At 32.5% G+C, this 12,498-nt stretch overlaps 1 protein-coding gene across 2 annotated transcripts in view; it reads right to left on the bottom strand.

Annotated features, from left to right (window-relative positions):
* LOC127707284 (multiple epidermal growth factor-like domains protein 6) overlaps positions 1–12,498 on the bottom strand; it is a 116,996-nt gene that overhangs the window by 84,180 nt on the left and 20,318 nt on the right. The window contains exon 6 of one of the 2 annotated variants that reach the window (XM_052211821.1): positions 372–551. The exons of the other annotated variant lie outside the window; for it this stretch is intronic. Within the exon in view, the coding sequence (XP_052067781.1) occupies positions 372–551 (180 nt within the window). The remainder of the gene's footprint in view (positions 1–371; positions 552–12,498) is intronic. 2 annotated transcript variants of the gene reach the window in all.

Below are 12,498 nucleotides of genomic sequence, written 5' to 3'. Positions count from 1 at the left end.
AAATCACAAAAATACTTAACTCCGAGGAAAATTCAAAAAAGAAAGTCCCCAATCAAATGGCAAAATCAACAAAACAAACACATCAAACGAATGGATAACAACTGTCATATTCCGGACTTGGTACAGGCATTTTCTTATGTAGAAAATGGTGGATCGAACCTGGTTTTATAGCTAGCCAAACCTCTATTAATGTATCATATCGCATGTGTTACACGCAACTGCGATACTTAAATATTACACATTGCCAAACCAGTAGCCCTATACAAAAACTAGGTCAAGAGAACATTAAGGTGCAAGATTTATGTGTACATTTGGTTCATGTAATAATAATTAAATTTCCAAAAATTCCTGATAAGTGGTGATCTGCTCACCTCCAAAAACAAAATGCACTGTAGTTATAACACTTAGGGATTCAAATGCAACTTGCAAATAGGAACTGGTTCCAGTAAAAGAAAAACTATTACAAGTTGATATGAGTCCATCGACTGAAAGTCTTGCATTAGTTTGGCCCACAGGAATTATCTTTGCTGTTTGATTGTAAGCCAAGTTATCTGTGAATTAAACAAGCCGTTATTCAATATTACAAAGAAAAATGCATAATTGAATAACTGAAAATATTATATATTAGTCGGATTTAAAAACAAATGAAGGCAGAAATTATGCGTGAAGTAATTCAATTATATAATACGAATGAAATGTTTCTTTTCAGAGAGAAACCCAAAACAGTCATTATTTGACCACTTCAATTGAAAAAAAACTCACTTCTGCATCCGAAACGAATTTAATATCAATATGAATAGCATGATACCCTCTTTGTGGTATTTATTTGTGATGCCATTGTGATATTTATGTTTTTACATTTAATGTTAACCACTATCAAACATTAGCAACAGTCGTACCAAACTGGTCGTTTATCTGAATGCGTGTTTTGTTCTTCTGACAATTGATACTCTTATCTTTAGATCGCTTAAAATCTATTAATATCATCCATTTTTATCTGACCTGTAGAGTTAACAGAACTCGATTTTTCATACGAAAAGCAGCTTCCGTATCAGCATTTTCATACATTGTGTTTAGTATGAAATATCAAGTCAGTATGCAATACCCACCGTATTGTTTCCCGGCAATTGAAATTCGATAATAAGTCGCATTCGATGAAGTCTAAATCGAGGGCAAAAAAGACAGGATCTCGCTACGATAAATGAAACATGTGCGTGGTCATCTAAGACACACATATTATATAATGGCGTCCGTGAATCATTTGGAGGGATGCTGTTAATATTACAATTATGAAACCTTAGTTGAATAACTTCCTTGTAAATAACAACGGTCTATAAGGAAAATCATGATAGCTGGTGAATATCTTATCAACTGGGATTGATATAGTCCATACGCAGGTGCCGACGGATTATCGTTACATTCAGATGTCTCTCATTGTCATTGTTTTGATATAAAGCATCCTAAACGATATATTCTGTGTTTAACGTATCCTTTTTTTTAAGGTCAATAGGATATAATTAGGAGTCCAACGTGGTCATCAAACTATGACTGAACGTAAAGTCAAAGAAAATCCAACATTGTTTTTATTCTTCCTGAGAAGCTTCTGTATTACGTCCACCCCATTAGAGTGAGAACAAGTCGGCAAAACGTGGAGTTAAGCTTTTTCCCTTAGGGATGCTGATTGTCTGTTGAAAAACACGTTCTTTAAACATAACATTGCAAGAATGTTGACAATTTAAAAAATTTTGATATGATACAAAATGGTTTTCACAAAGTAGGATTTTTTCCTGTTTTAAACTATATATTTTTGTCAACATTCCCTACACTTTGTTATGACACAAAGTTTGGCTCTTTCCTCATTATAGAATACAGGATACTAGTGCGAAAGTTAAAAAAAAATGAAAGGTTTGCATAATTGTATGTACTCTAACTGATCTTTGGATTAATTTATTATCCACATTTGATTCACACCGCCGTTGAGGTGGGTATGTTACAATTACACTTGAGACCAACAATTATTGTTGTTACAAAACGATTTTTATAGTTTGGATAGAGGTCTCGTTGATCATTATGGATAACATAGCAGTATTAGTTTGTCTGTTGGGACACTTATGTATCTGTGTATCCAGTAGAGTGAAGGGATATCAAGCTCTTCATTGTTGGACGTAAATCCAAAGGAACATATGGCAGAGAGCTATGATTGTTGTGATTGTTTACCAGTTTTCAACACGATATCATAAAATTCTAAACAGGTTAGAATGCATACGTACACCGGATGAAAATGGACAAATCAGTTTCTAAACTAAACTGTTATTGTTGGAATTAAATTAAACGAAAAAGTATATAATATAATATAATATAAATAAGTCTAAATTGAAAACAACGTTCAAACCTATGATTGCGTTGGACAAAAACCACAATGTTTATACGCGTGCATGCAAAACAAATTTCTTGGTAGAGGGGTCTAAATACAGCACAAACAACATTTTCCAAAAGACAAAAAAAGTGAAATGTATATTTAGACAAAACGCATTTGACTAACAGGTCGAACAACGGATGTTCTTAAACCCTACTAACTGCCATTGACGATTGCCAAATAAACGGATCAAAAGATGTAACAAAATGGATCTTTATTTTTAATTTAATACCAAACAGAAAACAATAAACTTGCGGAAAAGATGATATACCGCAAACATGAGGTGCACAAATTTGTACACCATATCCGGATTTCGACAATTAATATCTCTTCAGTGATGTTAAGATCGAAACTGTATTTGGAAGGCCATATAATTTACCTCAATTTAGGATAGACTCTTGAATTTTGAAGAGTCGAAATAGGATGAACGGATCATATAAACCCGAAGGCAAATATAATACAAGCCCAAACGAAAAATATATTAACATCAACGGTACAATTTTATTTTGCACCAGATGCGTATTTGGGCAAGTGATTTGTCGTCAGTGATGCTCGAACCAAATATATTTGAAAATCCATAAAAAATGAAAACATTGAAGAGCTGATTAAATAACAAAGGGCCAAAAGTATAGCCAAAACCCAGACGAGGCACCAGAGCTACGCATGTACTTACTGTTAAATGATTTCAAAATCTAAATCAGCAAATTCTAATAAAACAATATCCGTATATTCATGCAAGTACCAAAGGTTCGGCAAATGGGCTGTTGATACCCTCTGAACTAACATTCCACCAGCAGAGGTATTCGTAAAGGAGAGAGAGAGAAGATACAAAGGAGCATTAAAAATAACAAGTCCAAAAAAATAAAAAAAATATCATGGCAAAAAATAACGACGAAAAAACAACAATAATAATAAATTTTAGAAAGACGTATACAACATATTCTTGGTCCCTATTCCTATCCACGTTAAATATTTCACTTATCAAATATTTGTGGGAGGGGGCGGGATCAATATACCGTTATATACACAACAGACTGCACTGGTTATCGGATCTCTGGACACACCAAACCAGGTACTTCATATATGTGAAAACCGCCTCGGTGGTCTCATGGTAGCGTGTTCGCCTCGATTACGGGAGGTCGTGGGTTCGAACCCTAGTCGGGTCAGATCAAAGACTAAAAAAAATGATATTTGCTTCTTCTCCTCTATACACGCGGCATTAAGGAGTAAGAGCATAGACTGGACGGCTCGGAGTCAGAATAATGTGTCCGGGTAAGGTAACATGTCTTCTTGCAGACTGTCACTAGCACGTTAAAAAATCCGGCTCAGCATTTGGGTCTAGTACAAAGCAGAGTAAATATTCATATTACATTAACATGTTCTCGTCCTGAATATGCATAATAATTTGCCATCATCATCATCATCATCATCATCATCATCATCATCATCATCATCATCATCATCATCATCATCATCATCATCAGAGAAACAGGCAACAATTTTAGAATTCATTCATACATTTTGTTATATTCAAATTTATCAGTCAAAATGTGTTCTACTAGGATCACCAGTCTTCACCTTCATTTGATACCTAATTTAACAAAATGTATTCTACATAGTCTGATATTTACACCTATACGAAGGAGTTCTTTTGTTTTTAATACGTACTGCTCTCCAGTATTTTCTTTTCGATCGTGCCCAATTTGGCTGTGTTACATCTTATAAAGTCTATCCGAATTAATATTGCAAAGAATTCCGCTCAAGCCGGTGTTAGGGGCCATCTTAAACTTGTAGTGAGGTGAGATTTTTTTTTTTTTTGGCTCCTGGTTGAAGGCCTGACTCTGACTTTGAGATGAGAACAGCAGTAAAAACGCTGTTCCTTTGGCTTATGTGGGTTTTTTTGGCTGTACATGTACTGATTTTGTATCATTGATGGATACCCCATATCTTTAGTTTTTTTCTTTTTACAATAACAGGTGCTGCTTCACATGTGCTACCGATCGTTCTGCTGTACACAATGTAACCGAAAAGTGACTTACTAAAAAATGATATGAGTGTTTGAACAATCCAAACTGTAAGCCGATTTTCTAAAAATGAAAGATAGTGTTACTAAAACGTAACTTTATATCAAAACCTTGTCACAACTATGCAGATCTGACTTGCACTTCAACTTCGTATTGTGGACTTTGATCTGAATAGTTGAGTCGTTTTCATTGAATTTTGCAAGTATGTACATGCTGTAAATTAATTGTTATCTAACGGATGCTTAAGTTCCATAAAGTATGCCATCTCTGTGAACTAACATATATCATTTTCAAATAATATGCGCTAATCTGTATAATGTAGAATTATTTTCTTGATCTTGTATGATTGCTTTGTTAATTTTTTGTAATATCTATCTGATTATTTGTCTGATGAACTGGCATTTGGAATTCTAGTTTAAAATCGAGGCATGGCATTTGTCAATTTATCATTTTTAGTCCCGAGGATAGTTTATACTGGTCATATACACCTGCATTAAAACCGATGATTATCATACTCATTTTCTCTGTTTACATATATATTAATAAACTATGAAGTAAATTACCAAAACTTTAAATTGTTACATAATTTCATGTTATATTATAGATAATGCATACTTTAAGGTTTTTCTTGTTGTATAACACACCGAGGTGTGTCATCATTGATCAAATGAAAGACTGACCGTAGAGATGTCTTTCTTTGGGAACTCCTGACACCCCAATGTGTGTTATACGACAAGAAAAACCTTAAAATATGCATTATTTGACTTATATACCGTCAAAACATATTTTTTTCTGCAAAGACTAACAGGATTTGCATCCTATTTTACCGACCAAAATAATGTTGGATATTCTTTTCTGATGCGTTCAGGTTTAAATACGTCCCCGGCTCATTTATAAATTGAGATAAAACTCACTAATTAATCTAGATATAAACTTAAGAAATCAGTATCTAGTTACAAAAGAAATATTGCTGTAACTGCATGAGCAAGACTCAAATGAATTGCTACGGTGTATGAAAAATACAAGTCACTGTGTTAGTAATTTACTGTTTCAACTTAGTGTATGACAGTGGATGCTATGTTTTTTTTCTTTTTCTTCATGACATGTGTATCGCAGAAAGGCAGAAGATTTTTTTTCAACAATTTTTAACGAATTATTCAGAATAATTGTTTTCCCACATTTGTCTAGAAATACATTTTTTTAACGGAGAATAAGGATTAAATATTATAATCAACCCACCTCATTATAAAGTACGTTGCTGTTCTTCTATAAAAAAAAATATTTGGTCATTTGATCATTTGATAGAGCAAAAGGTCAAACTATGATTTCCAATACAGTGTGAAACAACAAGATTTCCAAAATCCTGCATACGAGTTTGTTAAATATGGCTTGTATAGAAGTGTTGTGAACAGTTTTTCATTATTAATTCACATAATTTCCCGATAAATCAACATAACTTCACATTATTTGTTTCGAAAGTTAAAAGTGCGTCATCGACGATTTTTTGTATTTCAGTCTAATAAACAGAGGAAAGGATTGTTTCTGCCTTAAACCTATCAAAGATGGAAATTTAAAAAGTAAAATTGGCAACAACCCACGATTACTATCAGACAAATTATATGTTTAAGTAAGTAACAGGTTGAAGCTAAGTTAGAGAAAATAATGACTTTACACAGGTCATTATTAGTTTGATGCCTTGAAGCAAATTTCATTGGAACATGCATTGTCCGGGTTGATTCTTCAAAAGAAAAACCTACCGTTCTGGAAGAAAATAACTCCATAAAGGTATGTTATGATTGAATAATCTTGATTATGAACCATCTATAGAGTCATGACCATATCTACATCTATTTTAAAACAACACGTATTTTTAGATTACAGATGCAGTTCTAACCTGTACATAAGTATAATTGAACATGTTGGAGCAGACTGTCAAGTTAATTTCGTCGGTAGTAGCCAAGGTCTTCTTTTTAAGGACTGCTGCAGATTTATTGACTTGAATATCATATCAGACATGAGCTTTTATTACATTAACGATAAACGCATTGTTATATTTTCAAGTGCAGCAAAATACTATACTCTTTATTGACTCTCTCTCTCTCTCTATATATATATAAATATATATAATATATATAAATATATATATATATATATATATCTCGAGCCAAGACGCCGTGTGGAAGGCCGTACTTTGACCTATAATTATTTACTTTTTACACCTTGTGACTTGGATGGATAGTTGTCTCATTGGCACTTATACCACATCTTCTTACTTATATATATATATATATATATATATTAGTGTTTTCAAATCGAACAGATTTGTTTAACCGGTTAATCGGATAATCTTTCGACCGATTAACCGATAAACCGGTAGTTAAGTTGATGTGTTAAGGCCTTATCTATAGTACCGTACAAATGTATATTGTTTATGATACGATAGCTTGAAGTTTATCCTTGGACATTATAAGGCTTGGCTTCGAGCATTCCTGGTGACGTTTTACTTTTAATAATCCAATACTGCCGTATCTACTATGACGTTTGCAATAACTTCATATTGAGAAGTTGTAAATCTTCTTGATCTCGTCGAATAGACAATGTCTGAAACCGTTGATTTTTTCATTTTCTCTGATGTCTCAGAAGATAATGTGGAGTGTATCAACTCGAGATGATTAAGCGACCCAGTATACATTAGAGAGTTGCCTCATTGGCATCCAGACCACATTTTCTTATTTTTATATCAACCGTAAAATTTAATCCGCTTACGACTGTTCAAAATACATATATGCTGATTATGTTTAATTTATATCTTGCCCGAGCTGATAGAGAAGTTTTCTTTGTGCTAATTAATTTTATGTTTTCAAGGTTAACAATTACAATCAATATACTGGACAATTAATTTGTCAAATTAATTACCACGACGATCATTTTAAAATTGAACAAAATGTATTAATGCTTTCAATACACATTTATATCAAATCTTTTAAAATTGAAAAAGGTCCGGTTAACCGGTTAGCATTTTTGGTATTCGATATTCGGTCCTTCCGACGGTTGACCGGTTAACCGTTGACAACCCTTATATATAGACTTGTTTATATTTTTTCGTTTGGGCTTGTATTATATTTGCCTTAGGGTTTATATGATCCGTTCATCCTATTTTGACACCTCAAAATTCAAGAGTCTATCCTAAATTGAGGTAAATTGTTGGGCTTTCCAAATACCGTTTCGATTCCTAACATCACTGAAGAGACATTATTTGTCGAAATCCGGATATGGTGTACAAAAACCTTTGCACCTTCTGTTTGCGGTATATCACTTTTTCCGCAAGTTTATTGTTTTCTGTTTAGTATTAAATTTAAAATTAAGATCCATTTTTTACATCGGTGATCCGTTTATTTGGCAATCGCCAATGGCAGTTAGCAGGGTTAAAGAACATTTGTTGTTAGACCTGTTAGTCAAATGCGTTTTGTTAAAATATACTTTTTCACTTTTTTGGTCTTTTGGAATATGTTGTTTGTGCAATCATAGGTTTGAACGTTGTTTTCAATTTAGACTTGTATATATATATATATATATATATATATATATACTCGTAATTTCTTTTTTCATTTATCGTCCTGAATATGCATGAAATATTAATCACTGGACGTTAAGCAACCAACAATCAATCAATCAATCATGTTTCATTTCATATTTTTGTATACATAAAATAATGACCTTTAAATTGACCCATTTTTTACAGTCTCTTCCTTAACATATATTCTTTGCATTACATGAATTTTTTTATCATAAATCACTTTGTTTGCCTTGGATTTACGATTATTTAATGTTTTAGGGAATGTTCCAACGGAAGTTGTATGTTGCTCGGATATATCAGGAGTTGTATTGTTTTGAACTTTCTCGTTAAGTTCGTCAGAGTCATCTTTAAATTACCGATTACTGATACATGGGACGTCCGACATTATAAACTCGTTCTGAACATGCATGAAATATTTGTCATTGGCCGTTAAGAAAAAAAAAAAAAAAAACAATAAATCAATCGACATAATATACTATCCCCAGATGATACATGTGATACCGCCATATACTTATAAAGTAAAAATATGCAGTACAAAACAGCTGATTTTTAGTGACGGTTCAATATTTTTAATATTAACAGGAAATGCTGTTACTCTAAATTGATGTCGACAAAATGTTGTAGTCATTGTATCTGTATCAATATTACTATCATTTGTATTATACAGTCCATCCTGAGTTCACAGATTCATTGATCTATGATACGGCTATATAATTTCAATAATAAAGTGCAAATATGGTCAGTTTTGGTTGATGCGGTCAAAAAGTTTTGTCAGCCTGAGATATGGAAACTACTGAATTTTGATGACGGTTCAGTATTTTGAATAAAAAGAAGACATGCTGGCATTCTAAATTGATGCAGAAAATTACACAATAGAAATGTGGGCACTTTCTAAAATAAAGCCGGACATACATGTTAGTAACTATACACCAATATTGCTTTCAGTTATCATGTCAATTTGATACAATATTCGTACTCTTTGTTTTTGCCGTTATCATGTCAATTTGATACAACATGTTCAATATTCGTACTCTTCGTTTTTGCCGTTGTTAATCGATGCTATCCAAGTTTATACGCTTTCAAATGTACACCGACTGGTACAATTTAAAAAGGGATCAGAATTTTTATATAAAATATAAATGACCTGAGGAATTTGATATTTTTTTTAAAATATATAATGTACGTTAGCTGTATGTTTTAACTGGATAACAGATATAGTTTTCGATTTGCTAAAATACAGATCATTGAGAAATTTCTATTCAAAACAAAGTTTTATTCGTACTGTATTATTGAATCTGTATTGTTTATATCAAGAAACAAAGACATTTTAAAACATGGTATCAATCGATGTAAAGCGGTCCTGGTCGCAAGTTAACTTAATGTTGAGTTGTCAAGGTCGAAGTTAACTTTTTGCAGGTCTGGTTTCAAAGTTAACTTCAGTAGCGGACCTGTCTAAAGTTAACTTTTTCGGCAATCCTGAAAACAGTCCTAGGCCCAAGTCTGCTTTTCTTGTTAACTTGATTTTGTTCCTTGGACCGATCGGGGCAGTGCTAAATCCTATAGCAGGTTAACTTTGACCAGTCAAAATCACTAGTTGTCAAGTTGTCTTGCTGTACAGGTTATGACTTCACCCATCTTTACCTACGTGCTATCTTTTGTATGCATTTGACTTAATTTTTGATCCATAGTCTAATTTGATTTGATTCGTACCCTTCGTTGATGATCGTTATGGAATATCCGTTTCACAGATGATAGCGGATATGTTCTAAATGTCGTAACTACTATCCCGTCCCTTTTTCCCCGAATGTGACCTACCGAATTAGACTTATTACCGGACTTGTACTAACATGAGCAACACAACGGGTGCCACATGTGGAGCAGGATCTGCTTACCCTTCCTTCCGGATCATCTGAGATCACCCCCAGTTTTTGGTTTGGTTCGTGGTACTCAGTCTTTAGTTTTCTAAGTTGTGTTTGTGTACTATTGTTTGTCTGTTAGTCTTTTTCTTTTTTAGCAATGGCGTTGTCAGTTTATTTTCGATTTTTGAGTTTGAATATCCCTTTGGTATCTTTCACATCTCTTTTAAAAATACGGTCCAAGAAAGAGCATTACAAATCAAACTTACTAGTATTTAGTTCGTTTAAGATGTTATGATTCATCTTGAAAATGAAATATTGGCGAAAGTAAATAGTCTTCATTTTTCATTTTTTGAAATAATGTCTTGATCACTGATGTATTCACTTTTTACATATAATTCTAGATCATATGTACAATTGTGTATATAAGTAAACTTCCATTATCCAAATAAATTGTGTTCAAACTAATGCCAAGTCACGCACGAATTTTGAGAACGCCCCAAAGTTATACAAAACAGCCACATGTTAGTTTTACAAAAATATTTTATATATCCCATAATACAATACAAATCTTCAAAAGTGATTTAAAGCGTTGATTTTGCTGTTGTTCGTATGTTTTATCATATGTATATAATAACCAATTACCAATAATGCAGTGCTTTTGCTTTTCGTGCCGCCGTTTCACATATTGTTCTTGGTGTAACTTTGGAACTCTTTATTTGTTAAATGGGCAACGAAAATTTGTTTTCTTCAAATTGATTCATCAAACATTTATTGTCCTGTATGAAAGAGACATTTCCGTATTATATGGGAGATTAGTTTTTTGGATACGTAAATGTTTGCGTTATTTGATTTTGCTCGTCTCAGGATACACAGTAAGCAGAGTATGTGTGCTGTTCCAACGCTCAACTTTGATGATCTAGAGGGGAATGGGTATACCCGAAATAGAATATACTTCGGCTTGGATTTGACCAGCTCTTTACATGTCACGAGATGTTTGTTGAATTAAAATAGTGTTTCTATAATTAAGAAAAGTATCTTGTCAATGTATACTTTTGAATGCTCTCTTTGTCTTCCAAAAAAGTAAAATAACAAAAATGGGTCATTTTCAAAAAATTTCGAATTTTGAAATTTTGAAATTGATTTAAAGTTACTTATTCAAACAACCCTCGTCATAAGCAATCAAAACAAACAGTACTTATAGAACAACATATAAAAAGATGCAATCTTGATAATGTCATACAAGAATATAATGAAATATTTTTTGATAGGTGGTGCAATATTTTGTCTCTCCTGTTACCATGTTCAAAAGAAATTTCGGGTTATTTAGAAAAAGTTTCGATAAAATTTTAAGCTTATTTTTCGTAGCCAATAAGATGGTTTTCAAGAGTAAAAACTTCCATATATATTCATTCCGTGAAATAATAGATTATTTGCTAATTTTCAATGTTGTACTGAAAATGCCTACACAAATTGATTTTCAAAGGTTAAAAAAATAACCACCAGTAATGCAAGTCTAATATAGCAATTCATAATGTTCAGTATTTGTTCTCTCATTCAAATAAACCCAACATCAAGTAAATCCCTCGCACGTTGGTTTACTTTTGTCCTTATTTTATTGGTAACAGGAACGTACGTTAATGATATATCACTATAATAAGTTCTATCCTGTTACCTGTTTGTCTATCCTGTTACCGATAGCAGTATTGCACCTGCAAATGCTAAATTGCGAAGTTTAAGACGTTATAACCTTTAGATAAGTTCAAACAACGAAACATTTCATTATGTGTGCAACTATATGTTATTATAAACTTTTTAAAGACGTTTCTGTCTACTATTGTCTATCCTGCTACTGTAACCATAGCAACCATAGTAAGGGGATAGACAAATTTCTTCATTTTTAAATGCTGTTGTGAAATAACTACTCCCTTTGATGAAGTGATAATGTTTTTCTGTTGTGATTTTGGTTTCCAACACGTTATTGCACTGTTTGCAAGTATAATATTAGTGTAATCAATCAATATGTTGGTAACAGCATAGACATGACAAAAAAGTACCCACTATTTGTTTTCACTTAATGTTTTGAAATTTCTTTTCTCTACACTGTTATACAAGAAACGTGCTGTGTTAAATGTTAAAGTTACTTTGCGCTTTTGAAATCAACACTGACTAGTTCAATATTCTGAAGGGAAAAAAATTTAACGGCTGATTTAAGTAGCGGTAACAGGATGGACATGAACTTCATGTACGCTGATTGAATTTAGTTTGTAGAAAAAATGTTACATATAATAATAAAGAAGCTACGATTTTTCGTCAGAGTTATTATTTACGTTCCAAAAAAGTCCCTTTTGCAGATATCAAGGCGATCCGAAAATAGGGAAAAAATCATTTGAAATGTGTTACTCGGACACTGTACGCACATAAATTACGCAAAAATCGGACTTAAATATATTTTAATCTTAACATAATAAATCTAAATCGTGTTTATTATTAATGTTCTGACTCATAAACCCTACAAACTTTCATTTAAACACTTACAACTGCATTTTCCATTAGAAATAAAAATTTTAGCATGGGTGTACTGAAAATTCGACATTTTTTTGAAAATGTCCCGAATATTGAACT

The sequence above is a fragment of the Mytilus californianus genome, unplaced genomic scaffold (genome assembly GCF_021869535.1).
Source record: "Mytilus californianus isolate M0D057914Y unplaced genomic scaffold, xbMytCali1.0.p SCAF_61, whole genome shotgun sequence".
NCBI lineage: Eukaryota > Metazoa > Mollusca > Bivalvia > Mytilida > Mytilidae > Mytilus > Mytilus californianus.
The sequence above is the reverse complement of the archived record's forward strand: the minus strand, read 5'-3'. Positions and strand labels throughout refer to the sequence as shown.